At 34.7% G+C, this 17,942-nt stretch overlaps 1 protein-coding gene and 1 long non-coding RNA gene across 2 annotated transcripts; one reads left to right on the top strand and one right to left on the bottom strand.

Moving 5' to 3' along the window:
- Positions 1–303: 303 nt before the first annotated feature.
- On the bottom strand, positions 304–16,112 carry LOC18423943 (putative pectinesterase/pectinesterase inhibitor 12). Its single transcript, XM_006828519.4, has 2 exons — positions 15,977–16,112; positions 304–1,163 (listed from the first exon to the last, which is right to left on the bottom strand). The coding sequence occupies exons 1-2, from the start codon at positions 16,062–16,064 to the stop codon at positions 475–477; spliced, it is 777 nt and encodes a 258-aa protein (XP_006828582.3). The 5' UTR covers positions 16,065–16,112; the 3' UTR covers positions 304–474.
- LOC148778977 (uncharacterized) lies at positions 3,810–5,145 on the top strand. Its single transcript, XR_016046763.1, has 2 exons — positions 3,810–4,471; positions 4,623–5,145. It is a non-coding gene; the product is annotated as an uncharacterized LOC148778977 (long non-coding RNA).
- Positions 16,113–17,942: the final 1,830 nt, after the last annotated feature.

Below are 17,942 nucleotides of genomic sequence, written 5' to 3'. Positions count from 1 at the left end.
GCCTTAATATTTAAAAGAAAATATGGGTATGGTGATTTGGCTATCACCAAACCTAACAATAAATGCAACCATCCAATTTTACATCTAATGGTCAAGATTTATTGTGACCATCTTGTACCAAAGGTAAATTGTCTCATTATATATTTTCCTTTAAATTTTATAATTAGAAATGAAAATAAATTTTCAGATCATCACAAAGATTTTTTATACTGAACAACATATTTGGGCACTATTTGAAGATGCGCCCTACTAATCATTTAGAGCCTCAACCTTATACAAACTGCACCCAAACCACCAAAAACCTAAATGAAGACTTTGAACCCCATCGATTTCTCTCGTAAAATCCACACTAATCTACCCAAGACGAAACAAAACTCTTGTACGGTTAATTATACCCAAAAAAAAAAAAAAAAGAAGAACAACAACAAGAGAGAATAAGCCACATTTCCCAAACTAGTAGCGAATGCACTTCAACTAAACCCCATCATCATATGGAAATGATGTCGAGTCAAGCCACTCATTGCCATCGATAAACTCCGACACCGTGAAGTCCTTCGCGTCAGAGTAATCCATTACATGATAACCAGGCCATGAGACCCGATTATCGGTTGCCGACCCCGGACCATCATTGTTGTACTCCCCATAGTATAGTGTGTCGATCCCCCTGTTGCCAGACCAGTTAGTCCAGCCCGCCAGGTCTATGAGCCCACCAATGTACGACTCCATGTAAACTGTTTGTGAGTAAATGCGCCAAGGCCGACCTAAATAATTCTTAGTCGAACCTTGGCTCCCTTCATAGTCGGTGTCGGCCTCAATTGTGCAATTCTGAATCGAGATTCCTGTATTTTCATTGGGGTCATCTCGAGATTGTGCTGTGATTACATTGAACTGGCCTTTCATGGGCTTCCTTAAGAAGATGTTACAAGCTTGGAAGACAGTAGCAGCATTACCAAAGATGAAGTCCACCGTGCCGTATATATCACATTCTCGGTAGAACTGCCGGAGGGAGTGCACATAAAGGGTGTCTTGGTAGCCTCTGAAAGAACAACGGTAGAAGGCAGAGACGTCGGCATTAACCCGGAGGGCTACTGCTTGATGCTTCTCTGGGCCGGCCGTGTTCTCAAATGTTATGTCACGTGCGAGGAACCCATCACCTGCCACAGCTGTGATTGCAAAGAAGGGAAGCATTAGTAGCTCTGCTTGAGGTGCGAAGATCGATTTCGATATTCACCAAAGTCTGGCAGTTGATTGAAACAAAGGCAATATGGAGTTTTATTATCATCAAAGCCTTTTCCCAATTAATGGGAGTCGACATGAGATTTTACAATAAAACAAGAAAAAAGATAAAAAAATAGGAAAAAAAGGTAGAAAAAACACAAAAAAAGGCTGGAATTGGCAGTATGTGATCAAAATTATTAAATCTTATAAATTCAAATGAGAACAATTTTCAAGCATAATTGGAAAGTATATAGAAATAACTGCTAATATAATTTGCTATCTGCTGATCATAAACCACAATGCAATTGATCGAGTTATGGGTAAACTTTTAGCATTCTTTGTGATAATTATGGAATGTCAGTGTCTAAAGCACTTATTACCAAGCGTTTGAGATATGGGAATCATGTTATAGTCTTGGGATCGTATATAATGAGAGTATTTATTTTTGGTATCGGGAGGCCACAATTATTTATAACCAGTGGTTTAAAAAAGGGATCGGTGGCCCTGATCGGGTACCTCAAAAATCCATCTGGATCGGTGGATCGACGATCCGGATAAGAAATCGGCCAAAATCGTTGGGATTAAGCTGTAAAAAAAATATAAAAAAATTATTAAAATTTATTATAAATATTGTTTTTTAGGAATCCAATAAGAAATCAGGGTACTAAATTATTATTTTTTTTTTTTTCATCAATATGTGAATATTGAGATATTTTTTCTCTGTATGAACTTATTTTAACCATTAAATTACATCACACAAAATAAAAATCATAGAATTATCATGAATGAAGTATATAATCATACATGGACTATAATAAAGAATGATTTTTTAATAAGAACATTTTAGTTTTTTTGACAAAAACCTTTTATTTTTTTACAAGAAATGTTTGTCGTATTACATTTTTTTTTTTTTAGCAATAACCTTTTTTTTGACAAAAAATACTTGTGGTATTATTTTTTTTATATAACTTTTTTTTTTGACAATAACTTTTCATTACGCTTTATTTTTTTGATAAAAACCTTTTATTTTTTTGACCAAAAAAAAAAATTTGACAAGAAAAATAATCGATAAGAACCTTTCATTTTTTTTTATAAGAAAATTTTTATTTTATTGATAAGCAAAAAATTTGACGAAAAGAAAAATTGATAAAAAAAACCTTTCATATTTTTGATAAGAAAAATATTTGACAATAAGCGAAATTGATAAAAAAAACCTTTCATTTTTTTCTTATGACAAAAATACTTGTTGTATTATTATTTTTTTATAAGAACTTTTTTTTTTTTGACAATCACTTTTTTTTACTTTTTTTTTTGAGAAAAAAAAATTTTTTTTTTGACAAAAAAAAGAAATTTGACAAGAAAAATAATTGATAAGAACCTTTCATTTTTTTTTATAAGAAAATTTTTATTTTATTGATAAGAAAAAAATTTGACAATATGAGAAATTGATAAAAAAAACCTCTCATTTTTTTGATGATAAAAAAAATTGAAAAAAAATGAAATTGATAAAAAAAACGTTTCATTTTTTTATAAGAAAAAATTTTGACCTCAAAAAAATAAAATTGACAAGAAAAATATTTATAAGAAAAAAATTGGACCTCAAAAAAATAAAATTGACAAGAAAAATATTTATAGGAAAAAAATTTGACCTCAAAAAAATAAAATTGACAAGAAAAGTAAAATTTACAAGAAAAATAGTTGATAAGAGAAACCCCCTTTCTCTTCCCAAGCCCTCCACTTGCAGAAAGAAATTTATAACTAACAAGACATATGCTACTTAGTAGTATTAAAAGCGCAAACAAAATATATAATATGTTAATGTTATATATTTGTAGGATAACGTGTGCGAAGTGAGGAGAGTCACGTGACGAGGTGTGCCGACCTTAAAGTCCATGAAGTCACATGGCGATTTATGGCATGGAATCGTCGGTTCTTCTTTAGAACCGGGCAATTTCCAATATTTCACTGAAATCGGCACCTGTCTGCCTGTTCCCGAGTCGAATCGGATGAGTCCGAATCCACTCGCTGACTTTTCAATCACTGCTTAAAGTTCAAAAGAATTTTTATTGAACTTTGAGCTTGGTCAATGAAATAAATGTACCCACCTAATTTCACACCCACCTTGTATCAAAGGTAAATGGTCTCAAAGGTAAATGGTCTCACTATATACTTTCTTTCTACTATCGAATAAATGAACGTCCATAAGTCTAAAAAATAATAAGAAATAATTATGGGAAAGTATACAAAGAGAATATTTACTTTTGGTACAACGTGGTCACAGTTAATTTTGACCGTTGGACCTAAAATTAGGTGTCTACTTTTATTTTAGGAAAAATATCTTTTTATCCCCTATTTTTAACTTTTATATGTAATGAGACCCAAGAATTAAAAAAATATCCTTTTATTCTCTATTAACTTGAAAATATTATTTGGTAGCAAAAAGTTTCAATCTTTCCTATCATATAATCCCTTGAATCTATTTGATTATAAATTTTTTACTTAAAAAAATATTAAAATAACACTCTAAAATTTAATCCCACGCTACTTTTTCCTCTCTCTCTAAAATTATCTCCGTTCAGAGCTCCCTATACTTGGTTTGTTGAATTGGATGGAACAAAGGATGAGCATAGAATAGCTTCTATGTCATCTCTCTTTTGTGTTTCCATTTTTGGGCTTGTTGTTTCTCTCACTAAAATCGATGGAGAGGCCTATTTTGATAGAAGAGAAGTTGGATTTTTTTGGTGAAGTGATTTTTGGTAGAGAGAGAAAGCTGGTTCTTGCTAAAGTAGCCCTGTTTCTTGGCCTGAAAGCTTCTGGTTTCTCTCACTAGTTACAAGTTTTGATGCTACAGTGTCTTGAAACCACTTTTTGCTCCACAAAAACTGCCATTTTTGGAAACTGGAGATGGACAATTGAGGGCCTGGTAATCATCAGGAGGACCCAGTCGAAGTTCTGTCTCTCTGGTTTTGGGCCCAAGCCTCCCCTCCTCCAGAACCCTAAAACTCTCTGTCTTCCTTTTCAACTCCATTTCTCTGCAAGTTTTTGCCATTTTCTAGTATCATTTGAAGAAATGGTGGTGCCCTCTGATTAGGATTTATTTCTCCTTCTTCGCTCATGTTGGAGGTTGGTAATTTGCATTACAAGGAAATAATCGAGAGGCAAAGTCAAGAAACCACCATTAACAGCCAGAAAAACAAGTGGGTCACAGGAAAATTCACTGATGGCAGTAAATATCGACCGAAAATGCACTTGGGTGATTCAATCTTCTCATGTTTTTTTATTTTCTTTTTCTAATGGTTTTGATTGATCTTTATTATCTATTTTGTTTAATTTGTTCTTCTTTATGGTTTGAGAATTTTAGGGTTATGCTGATTTTTCTACCTGGTTTTAATGCTATATTTTAGGGTTTGAAGTTTTTTTGAATGGGGTATGAGGCGACATTGCACAAGTTTCAGCCTCTGGCGAGGCAGAGCACCATCTTCAATCTTTCCCTAGAGGAGTTGTAGAGCCATGGTGGTGACCTCTCAAAACCCTTGACCACCATGAATATTGACGAGTTCTTTGAGGGTGCTTACCCTTCTTCCGATGGAGCCCCTGGTTCAAAATCAGGAGTGGTTGTGACGCTAGAGGACTTCCTCCAAAGAACTGGCCTGGTCGATGAAAACCTCAATGCACCAGCCATGAATCCTGCAACTAATACATTACCATTGATGGGATTTAACCAAGCCCAAGCTCTACATGGACACAGACTCTATGGCCAACCGGCTGAGTTTTTGAGAGAGAGAGTAAAAGGTGGCGTGGGATTAAGATTTAGGGAAAATATGCTACATAATTATTAGAGAGAGAAAGAGACGAGGTATAGTGTGGAATTTTTTTATAATTATGGTTTTAGAGAAACATAAAGTTTTGAAAGAAAAAAAATTTGAGTAGAGTATCATTTTAGCGTTTTTTCATGTTAAAATTTATAATCAAAAGGTCCAAAAAGTTATAAGATGGAAAAAAAAAAATGAAACATTTTGTTTACGAGTAATATTTTTAATTTTTAAAGCTCATTATATATATAAATTAAAAATAAAAAACAAAGGGATTTTTTATTTTATTTTATTGACAAAACTTAAAATTATAAAAAAAATTGAACTTTACGATACACTCAAGCTATCAAATTTTATAAGAGATAGTCGTCAATAATAATGACCCAGTCTACCTAAGGGATCTCATTGCATACAATCCAATTAAGAATGCCTTTAGAAAGATTTTATGCTCCCGTTGGGGCAAAATGTATATTTGGTCCCATGTAAAAAACCCTCGCCAAGATTTTAAGGAACCAAAGTTTTAGGGATATTGCCATATCGACTTAGAATTAATTCCAAACAAAAAAAACATTGAACCGGCACCCTACAAATGCTTGAAAAAGATCACGCGGAAACAGACCACCCAATATTTGGATGGTTAAAACTAGGTTTACAAGAACTAGAACTTTCTTTTTTTTTCGAACTACTCATCTAGTCTGTCATTCAAAAGTACATTCCACTTTTAAGTCAATAAAATACTCGAGAGTGGGTCATTTATCCAAGGGAATATAGGCGATTTGCTCCCAAAGAAGCATAATATAAGCGTTCCATATAATTTCACTCATAATTATTTAGTAGTAATTTAAGAAGTTAATAAATAAGGCACTTGCACTTTGTCATCTTAGAAAGGAACAAAGAAACCAGAAATTTGCAAAAAAAAGCATGATGAAATTGACATTGCCATAGGTCCTCCTACTCTAAATTACTAGGAACCGAGATTGATGCGATTATCCTTTGTTACTATGAACACTCCACTACAATAAATTAATACATTGAAACTAACTTGCCAATCATCGGTAAATTAAATTCAGGAAATCCAAATACCAAAGAATAATATTTGATGTAATAAATTTGAAAAAAATAAAATAAAATCAAGTGAAATAAAATAAGAAACCCAAAACCACAACAATGCACTAAAGACTACAATTCAGACACAAACAAACACACTATACGTCTTCTTCACTCTAATCGGGCTACAACCACGAGCAACTGGCAAGGAAAGAATTACATTACGCAAGATTGGGTAGGTTCCTTGCAATCAGTAGAGAACTACTAATGCTCATTTCTACTACCTGAAAATAATCATAAATCCAACGTCCATTGCCAATTGCGTTACCATAGATCAGCCTAAACTAGAAAACACCATTTAAACTACCCAAAATATGGCATAACGATAGCTAGGGTTTTGCCCAAAACCCATAATGTCAACCTTTACCAGAGACCCCCTCACAATATATACTTTCTCCCTCTACAAGATGGCTTATAAGGCGCCCACCAAAAGTGGTTTTTACCATAACTATAAATGTCACTTGATCATGAGAGAATTGCTATCAGGGGTGATTTTAGATCTCCTACCTAACCATTTCCACCTTGATACAAGATCATACATTATTTTGCCAATTTTATACGGCTACTCTTTTTAAAAAAAAAACCTAGAGCACATAATCAATGCTGCAAGTTCTCTAGCAAAATAACCTCTATGAACATACCTTGATCATCTTCCTTTATATTTATTATTCTCCTTCAAATTTCACCTTTTGCATCACTTTCATCATTAAGTTCTTGATGCCATACTGCCTTCATACAAGCTTCAAATACAACTTTTCCTAAAAATCTACAGCCACAAGGAGTGGTTGATCTCTTGCAACCGAGATCTCTAGCATAAGCCATTTCCATTAAGTCTTTAATGTGCTTGAAATTTTGGCAATACTTGTCCATAAATCTCCAATTTTGAATTACCTATTTCACTCCATTCCAGACTGTTCTTTTTGCACTAATGATAAACCAATCAAGAAAACTATAAACAAGTGAAGTCATAAATTTTATACAACATCAAGGTAATGATTAAAATCAAATCTAGAGTTGTATACAACACTCTAATTAAATTGGCTATACCTTCAAACTTTGAGCATTGGTTGAAAGGTAATTTGTAAGAGGCACCTGGTTTCATATCCTTTTTTAAAAATTCCCAAGCCCTCCCTTTATCCATGTTGTCCACTACCTATACTTGGACATCGCTTGGCACCATCAAGACTTTTTTTTGCCAAATCAACCTTTAATGGAGTTTCTTCTTTTTTTAAAACCAAATTTATCTTTTCATTTACAATTGTGCTCCGTAATAATTAATATAAATTTGCATTTTAGCTCTTTTCATCATAATTAGAGCATCTTTTGAAACTTTGAACACTCCATCTTGCTCAGTAATTTGAAACATTCCAAATCTAGAGAAAAAATTAAAATCAAGTTCTTCAAATCTGACGAATGCCTTACATTTTTCAAGTGTCCAAAATATTTCATTATACATCCTCAGACAAATTGAGGCTACTTTGATCATCTTACTTATTGAGTTGTTTCGTATTGCTGTCAATCCGCCCTCACATAACTTATATGCATCAAACCATGGTTTGATACAAATGATGTGTGGCTTTACTATCAAGAATCAAACTTTGATAGGACATAGGATTATATCTTACCATCAACAACTATTCTTCAATGTAACTAAATGTCGTTCTTCAATATAACTAAATGCCTATTCTTCAACTTACTGAGCATCATTTTTGGTTTCACCTTACTATTTCATTCCCGGACCTGAATCTTTTGAGGACCTAACCCTCTTTTTTTCCCAACAACTTTTCTTTATGCAGTTGTTTTGCTACAAAGCCAACAACCTTTGTCATAAGACCTCTTTGATTTTGATAAAAAATCAGCCTTGTTACTTGAAAAATCTTCTGATGAACCACCCCATTCATCGACAGTCCTCTTGCCAAAAGAAAAACCAACCCATTAAAGTATCTATTAATAGCTTTTCTCGATAGCTTTTTTCGCAGTTCATTGGTAAGGAAAGCACTACAAACCGAGTCTAATTTGATGGATACTTCCTTATTAGATTTCAAAGCAGTAACAATACTATTATGTGGAGGTAGTAACAAATATAGCAATGTCACTATCTTATCTTTCTCAGCCATCTTCACCCCAAAACTCTGGAGTTGCCCAATTATATTCTTGGACTCATTCGAGTATTCCAATATTTTATAACTTCACGTATCTTTAAATAATACAATTTTCTTTTTAAAAGGATTAGATTTGTGATGGACTTTGTTTGGTGCAAACTTTTTAGCTTTGCCCATAAATCCTCGGCTTTTTTTTTCTATTATATTAAACAAAATTCCATTCGTTAAACATTAGCGAATAGTAATGAGCACCTTCCTAATCATAATTTTTCATACATTCTAGTTTTTTGAATTTTCTTTGTAGTGCTCTATAAAAACCTTGTTATACCAACATATTATAAACTTTTATGTTTAAAACCAAAAAACTTTCCTTGTATCAAATTTCACTACTTCATATTTACAATTATCTATTATCCAACTTCCTACAATTCCCTTGAGCTCTAATGCTACTTGTTGAGAATCGAGACTTCCTCGAGGATACCTTGTTACAGTGAAAAACCCCATTACAATAAGTCCAATACCTTGAAACCAACTCATCTATCTCTGAGAAATCAATTTCAAGAAACCCAAACACCTAAGAATAATATTTTATGTAAACTAAAATCAAGAGAAATAAAATAGGATATCCTAAACTATACCAAAACACTACAAACCACAATCTAATAATAGGAATAACACAAATATTTGGGGTTCACCCTAATCGGCTACATCCATGGGCAACATGCAAGAAAATGATTACATTATCATGGAAGAATTATAAGATTTAATAAAACTAGGGGTTCCCTTACAATCGGTAGCTAACAACTAAATCTCCCTTCTACTACAACAAAAAGAACTATCAAGCAACGTACAATGGAAAATACCAATGCAACTACCCAAAGTAAGGGACAATGGTAGCTAGGGTCTTGCCCCAAACCCCAATACAATCTCCCTCATAAATCTACTTTCTCTCTACAAAATGGCTTATAATGTTGGGTTTATGTAGCATTTAAAATCTTTATGAGTGCTTGTAAAATGAAATGATACAGTGAAACATGAACTCAGTGGGAGTGTGGTCCCTCGTGGACCATACTATACAAACGATGTTTGCAGATATCGGACTGTGCTTGACGATCTAGGTCAGCCGGTTGGGAAAAACCTATGTTATCTAGGCATAAAGAACAAACCAAGGAGGGTTCATGGGTTAGTCCTTGATGAGGTCTGAGTATATGCTTGGCTGAATGAGCTGAGGGACTGTATGACCCTTGTGTGTAATGGTGGCCTACAGAGACGGGGGCCAAAACCTCATCCATGTTTCATCACACGGTATGTATATCGATAGATTGTTCGGGAAAGCTAAAAATCTGTCTTTTAGGGTGAAACGTATGCATGTATAAGAGAACCCTCTATGCGCTATGTAGCTATGATCGCATCAGGTCTTGGTGACTTAGACTCGTCTCTAAGGGAGGATCTGTAATCCACAAACTAGGATTGCGATCTTTTAGTTCATCAACCAAACTTTGGTGACCTACTAATGAGCCCCTACTTGGACTGTGGGCCATAGGAAACACTAGGTCGGTTTGATAAAACAAGTGTGGTCTGTAGTCCATAGTTGAAGGTGAAATGCCCCATGATTGGTGATTCAATTCTTAAACCATATGGATCTATTTCCCATCAAATTAATTTAATTGTGTTTGTTTTACAATAATGATTATTTTAGAATTATTATTTAAATTTTTATGAATCTTTGGATATTTTATTTATAATTTTTAGATTTATAAAACTAAAGATATTGATTTTACAATGTTTTAATATTCACTAAAAATTATTTTGTTAATTTTAAATGCATAAAAAATAATCATGGGGGTCTATTGTATACATGGGCCCACTGTATTTCTAGAAGGTGGGGCCCACATGTGCCTCCCATGGGTGGCCCCGCCCCACCTCTGACTACTTTCTATTTTATGGAAAGTTTATTTTTGTGGTCCGTATGACATTATGTTTTGGTAACATTAAATTGTGACATGTAGTCAAATTATAGATTGAGTATGTATTGAGCATATATTGACTTAATATGGAAGTAGATATTGACTCGATATATTTTTGATAGATTTTATGAAAAATATGTGTAGAGATGTGTTATTTTATGAAATGCACAATATTTAATTAAAATGAATTTAACTTATTTTCTATTGATGGGAAAATGATTTAGGAATTGGTATAAGGGTTCATGCACTTTCCATAATGTTGATGGCACATCTATGAAGTTAATTGCTAAGATCTCTCACACCACAAGTCACCCTTGATCAACGATCCATGTTCAATCTTACAAGAAGAGACAAACTAAAGAAAACCCGAAGAAACCCTAATCTTGTTCAAGCCTATAAAAAAGGGAATGTCTCTATCCTAAATCTCTACATCCTAAATCTCTACATCTTATCGTTCTATCTCTCAGTCATGTTTGATCTCTCTCTCCCACATTGTGAAAAGGGGTTAAGGGATTAGGCTATGGAGTTCTTCTCTCTCCTATCTCTCAACTATGGATTTATGGCTAAGGGTTTTTAGGGTTAGCAAAAAGAGAATCCATTACTCTCAAACTAGGTTGCTAAAGGAATTCACTTAGGGTTTGAGTTTGTGATCAAAGGGGTTCATGTTTCATTGGTGTGGTTTGACCTAAACTTGCTTTTCCGGTTTGAGATTAAAGCAAGATCGTCGATCCCGAGTAATCTGATGGTGGTGACTCGGAGTGAGGTGTAATAAGCCCGGTTGAAGTAATCTCCGGCACTATTCTATTTTATTTGTTGCAATCTTATTTTTTTTATTCTCAAACATAGTGCATAGTTATTTCAATGGCATCAACTTTTTAGAGCTTGGTTTTATTGCTATGTTGATTTCATTTTGAAGTATATGTTATTGTAATAAGACCACCTGTAAGTGATCTTTTGCCAAAGCAAAAAGGGTAATATATATAATATTTACCAATAAACGATCATATGGGTCTTTGTTTCATATAAAACCTCCACCAAAAGTGGTTTTCACAATGGACATAAATACTCTTACAATGAGAAAAATACTATTGGGGTGATTTTGGATTACCTACCCAATATAAGCAAGTGCTTAGAAATTAGAAGACTGCTCTGACTCTGCCAAGTTCAATTACCTGGGTTTGAGCAAGGAGGATTTAGACAAGGCTATAATTAACGAAAACAATTAAAATAAACAATAAAAAACAATGGGTTTCTTCAATGATACAAGGGTTTACAGCCCAAAATAGCCAACCTTTTGGTCCTGCCAACCTAGAGATGATTCTAGAGACAGACAAGCGATTTATGAAACAATGCTTTATACTAGAAATCCTAGAGTGTTGGGCACTTCAAAGTGAATAGATGAGCCTATCACATCTAGACCGTTCATTGGTATGACTTGTCCCCATCACGTAGTGGAAGGGCGAGCTACGTTTGTGGCCCCACCCACAACTGTTTGATCTTGACCAACTATATGAAGAGGCACTTCTAATGATCTTAGTGCATGGTATCCCCTGTGCGCCATGGCCATGGTAGCAAACCAGCCTTGATAGCTAAGGATTACCTTATGAAAATTAGGGCTAAAAACCCTATGAGGGGACCAATCGGATTGACGCGATCTGCTTCTATATGCAGTCATATCTTAAAGTTGGAACACATAGGGGGCTAATCCCATGACCATTGGATGTAAAATTAGATGGTTGCATTTATTTCATTGACCAAACTCAAACTTTTAAAAAAAGTCTCTCGAACCTTGTCACACACCAAAGCTATCGAATTTCACATCTAATAATTGTAAATAATTGTGACCTCCTTGTATCAAAGGTAAATGTGCTCATTATATACAATCCCATATTATAATAGATGTCCTTTTATAAATAACAAATAGAACTATATTCAAACAACTTCAATGCTTTAATGTGCACCAAATTTCTTATTAGTACTAAATATTCAGCGTTATTAGGAACAACACAAAAATATAAGGATCACAAGAAATTACAATTTTACAAGTTCAAGTTCCAGAAGCATGTTATAGGGGACTATGCCTATGTGACGTTTACATTAAGAAAAGCGAATTATTTATGGGTGTGGTTTCCATAAGGTTGCAACCTTAAACAATCCAACTAAGGTGCCTTCAAATTTTATCATAATATATAATTTTAATGTAAAATATTTTTAGGATTATTTCAAAATATATTTTTATATCTAATTATAAAATTTTAAATTTACAAAATGGTTATAATCAAGTAGATCTATAAACATATGAAAATCTTGAAAATGGACGGTGTAGATAATATGTTGTAAGATGTATTATTTCTGCTACTCAAAATCTTTTTATTTTTCATAGTCATACATCTCGATGTCGAGATGATCAATCACAGGGTTTTTCAACATTAAAATAACTTTTTCCGAAAGATTTTTGAGGTGCATCCGTAGTTCTATATTTTAAAGTTGCAACCTTACATAAACTTTTTCCATTATTTATTCATAACGGTCATTTGCCACAAGATATGCTGCTCTCGCTGGAGCATACTCTCCATTTCCTGCCTCGAGTAAATCTCAGGCTAGAATTATTTGAAGGACCCAAAATTTTGAGGAGATGACCTGCTGAGCTTTACAATCAACCACAAAAAAAAAAAAATCCAAATCTCATGTTGTATGTGCTAGAAAAAAAATAAAAAGTCAAAGAGAATGAAGAAAAACCTCCTATTTTTGGATGACATGATCTAGGTGTTGAAAAAAACCACAATCCATTTTATTTTGTTTGCTTGTTTGGAAATAGTCATCTAGTTGGATTCCAAAACCTAAAATAAAAAAAATTATATAAAAACCTCTCTTTTACTCGATGGAGTTGAAGTATAGTATGCTCTCGAAGGAGGATGCTATATGCCCACTAGGCATTTTTCACATTGCGTTACATAATTTGAAGGGGCTACGACTTGGACTAGGTCTTCAGGCCGGAACCCAGCAGAGGCCTGACTCATAAATTGGTTGGAGTACTTGAACCCGGTCGGGTCTAGGTCTGGACCTGACTTGCAGATTGTTTCATCGACCTAATTTTTGTTATGGAAAATAAAGGCATGTCCTAGTCAAGGTCACGTAAATCTAGATTGCAGTTTAGTCGACCCCTAACTCGATTGGGCTTGAGCTTTACCAAAAACTAGTTCGGTTCTGGATCTACTAGACTTAGACCTTACCCAATGGGTCCTCAAAAGAAAAGGTCAAGATCGAGACTCAGGTCTAGCTCGCCAGTTTACCCAACCCAATTAACACCCCTAGTTGTTACATTTCAGGCCAGAATAATTAGATAGGGATCTTGCCTTTCTCAACCTAACAACATTTTGGTATAATTCACAGCCTAAGTATATTACTGGACAATTACATCTTCCTAGAATGTTATTAGGGAATTGGTAAAAAAAAAAATGTTATCAGGAAAATTTATCAAAATTCACTTAATTTTTCAACAATTTACGAGTTTACCCTTTTTCAACTATTCCAACCTATGGTCCTGTGTATTTGATGGGTATTTTTAAATTTTATCAGAAAGGCATGGGTCAAATGTTAAATAGTTAATTTCTCATATATATTTTGATAATTTTCCATGTTATTATTAAGAAGAATTACAACCTGACTTATGTGGCTTATGTTGAACCGAAGTGTTTAGACCGTCCATTTTATCGGCGATCCTATTATCACTGCATATCATGGGGTCCACACCTACAGGAAGATTGCACCCACATTGCTTGATTGGACTCTCCATGTATGGGATGCTGTATATGCCGAGGTTATATAGTCATCTGCCAACTCTATGTATCAGTGTACCAGGACTCAGCCAAGTCCACTCAGACTGTGCCCGAGTAACTCAGCAAAGTCCACTCAAACTTTGGCAGAGAAACTCAACCTCCGCATTACGGCAAGTTACAAGGCAACTTACAAAACACTAAAATTTAGATGTAAACAATATTAAAAAATCTTAGAAAATAATATTTAGATATATGTTCTTAGAAGATCGTAGTGGTAGTACAGATAATTTGAAAACTTTTTTCCCACGTGATACAATTTTTTATTTTTTTTGAAGCATTAATGCTATAAACCAAAATTTTAAATAATCTATCTTTATATATTCTTTTCCCCATCTTCTGCAGCCTTTTAATGATTTATTACTTCCTTCAATTTAGATGATTTTTAGATATTTTTAATAAAGTCTTTTGCTTTTTATTTTTAAAAAAATTTAAATAATATGGACTACTCGGCCAAGTCCATTCACACTCGAGGTCACCCAAATAACTCAGGCCAAGAGAGTAAAAAAACACTGCTATATTTATTCTGCTTTTATATATATATATATATATAGATAAATAAAAGAGATATCTAAAGTAGCAAGTTGGGGGCGCACAAGTTGCACACTCCCAGAGAGAGAAGAAGCCAAAAAATAAGCATACCTAGAGCAACAGAACGACAAGCACAACAGAAACCTCAAAGATAGGGTATACACTGTACATACCCTCACTCCTATGGCCACGCACAGCGAGAGACAGAGGTGCAAGGCAAATGCAGCTAGTTAAAAAAATAAAAAATATCTTCACCTTCTGCATAAACTGCACATACCAATGTAAAATTCTCTGGCGAGTTGACTCGAACTCGTCCAAGTAACTCAGACTCACCACACCGGAGTATCCCCGAGATGTGTCGAATTTGGGGATCTTCAACTTCGGCATAAACTGTACATACCAATGTAAAGTTCTCTGGCGAGTTGACTCGAACTCGTCCAAGTAACTCAGACTCGCCACACCGAAGTGTCCCGAGATGTGTCCAATTTGGGGATTTTAAAAAAAACTATAAAAAACTATAAAAAATACAAAACAATAAGAAATTTATTGATATTATTTCTTTATGTTTTCTACCATTTTGGAAAAAATTAGAAAGTATTTTGGCCATGAATATTTATTGGAAAAAGTTTATATAGAGCTCGTGTTTTTTTTTAAACCAAATACAGAGCCGAGGCTTTATACAATCAAATTAGAGCTCACCTAAAAAATTGCACTAGAAGAGGTTGTTTGATATCCAAATATCCTCAAATCGACATCAAGGTGCATCGACACTAGGAAAAAATAAAAAATAGATTCAAGTTTTGGAAATAGTGCATTTTGTAACGCGGTCTTGGACTTTCAATTTTCAAGATTTTTAAGTTTTCATAGATCTACTTGATCTATACTATCTTTGAAGCTTTAAATTTTATAATTAAAGATGAAAAAATATTTTAAGACTATCACAAATATTTATAGTATTAAAACCACATTTCTCGACACTAATTGAAGGTGGGCTTTACTTTGATTGTTTAAATCCTCCGCTCTACACAAACCGCACCCATACTTATTTTTGGCATTTTCTCTATTTTTGGATTATTTTTAAAATACGCCCAAAACAAATTGATTCTTTAAAATCCATTCTTTCACTACTTTTTAACCACATTTATATGTATTTGTTTTATTTTACTTTAAACATATTTTTCCTTTCCTTTGTATTTTTTGTTTATTTTTTTAACACTTTTTTCGCTTGGCCAGAACTTGGGCGGCCGTGGTATTTGAACTTAGGCCCACTACTCTGCTGGCCCGAGTCAATCATTCCAGCACTGGTACGTACCCTCTCTCCTAGGGGGAGAGGCAAATGCGAGATTGAAAAAGATGACACAAACAAACAAAACTGTAGAGAGATAAAGGAGAATGGCTCGTACCTAAAGTTGCAGAGCGATAAGTAGTCCACCCGTCTCCCACACTCCTACTCCCCGTTATCACCGTTAAATTAATCCCATCTCCAATCATAACAAGGTTTTGCTTGTGGCTCCCTATCACCACATTTTCCTCGTAGACCCCCTCTTTCACGTAAATTACCACCCTGTCCAAACCATTATTAGGCGTTGCATTCACGGCCTCCATTATACTACTGTAATTCCCACTCCCATCTTTTGCCACTGTAAATATGTCACTACTATCATAGCCATCACTTGGAGAACTTTGCAGGATCCGGCGATCTTTGCTGGAAAACCACGCCGGAAAACATCGTTTCTTGGAAGATCTCGCCGGAAAGCCACTTTTCTGGCCGCTCGAAATGGCTAAGAGCCGGCGATTTTGGAGGCCTCGGTTTCTAGAAGAATTAGAGTACATGGACAAAGAGTTGCTAACTAGCTCATACATGGAGTTTATTTTGGTCAAGAGGGTGGGTTTTATAGAGCCAGAGGCTGAATCTAGGCCTTCCAAGCATGTGTTTTTGTTGGTAAGAGCTGCACTTAAAAGGGTTCTTATTTTGTGGAGATTTTGGGGCTTTGGGTTTGAAGTTTGTAGAGATTTTTGGAGGAATTCTAGGGTTTTCTGGTGCAATTCTTGGCAATCTTGGATGGTTCCTTTTTGTCTCTCTGCAAGGCCATATTGGCGCATACCCAACAAGAGATTTGTGGTTTTTGTAGCTTCTGATAAGGCATTTTCAAGTGTTTGTTTTGCTAAGTCTAAGATGTTGGGTAGAATGATGGAGATGGAGAGTTTTAGTGTGTCAAAGCAACGAGAAGGGAAAGGAGTGGATTTGCATAGGGATTCGAATTGGGGATGAGAGAGATTAGAGAGAGAAGCTGCTTGAACTTGGTAAATTAGGAGAGAGAAAATTGTTGAGAGAAGGGCAATTCTAAGGGGGAGATTGGAAACAAGAGTGGAACCCATTAGAGGAAGAGAGAGAATGGACCAAGAGAAATGGGCATGTCTGTGCATGTTTTATAGTCGATATGTACGTATATAAAATACCATGCCCTTTTATGATGGTTTGGCACTGATTAAATCGCCCTCGGATTCTTCACAAGTAAGGGGGCCAACCGGTCGGGGTCGCGTCGAACTAGACCCGGACATAGACCTGAATAGTATTTTTTTTCACGATTATAGACTCGAACCCGACCTTACCATCTATACCTGAACTCGAGGGTTGGGTGTACCCGTCATGTCCCGGTCCAGTTGGGTCCATTACCACCCCTATCCACGAGTAACTAATTTGTCTTTCCTTGTTCTCAAAAGGATATAGTTTCTAGAAGGCATGAACCTTAAAACAGTCGCCTCCCATATCGATTTAGATTTATTTCTAAGTCCGAAAGTTCCTGAAGCACACTATTTTAGTGCACCGTAGGAAATACCAAGTAATAATCCATACCCTGACTATAGTCCGGCCTTGGAATATTCCCAAGATATTTCAAATAAGCCATTGTAGGAGAAAATATCCCAAATTAGGTAGGCCCAAGTGTGTAGAAGTGAAAATATTTCAAATTGACTGAAAATCAGAAGGTTGTGAACATAATCAAATATAAAATAGTGCAAAATTGGCAATGCCCTTGGATTAGATAGCACTGATGCAAACAAATGAAAATCCATGCTTACTTGCATAATATGGAGTTCCATTTCTAGTAAACCCTAAAAAGAAAAACTTCCCCAGGTAGAAAACCCGAATAGCCATCAAATTTGGAAGATTGGGAGGTCGACTCTCTTCCAAATTTTTAATTTCAAACAAAAAAAAAAAATGAAAGAGTAAAAAAACGTAGGAAAATAAATATAAGTACCACAATAATAGAAAAAGTGAACCTAGTTTCCAGCTTCTTCATGTTTCTCCAAGTTTTTAAAAATTGCCTATTCGGGTTGCTTATTTGACCCAAAATTGGAGTAGCTAGT

The sequence above is a fragment of the Amborella trichopoda genome, chromosome 13 (genome assembly GCF_054954075.1).
Source record: "Amborella trichopoda isolate Santa Cruz 75 chromosome 13, AtrichopodaSantaCruz75HAP2 v2.0, whole genome shotgun sequence".
NCBI classification, from domain to species: domain Eukaryota; kingdom Viridiplantae; phylum Streptophyta; class Magnoliopsida; order Amborellales; family Amborellaceae; genus Amborella; species Amborella trichopoda.
Note: the sequence above shows the minus strand (reverse complement) of the source record. Positions and strands in the feature narration are given on the sequence as shown.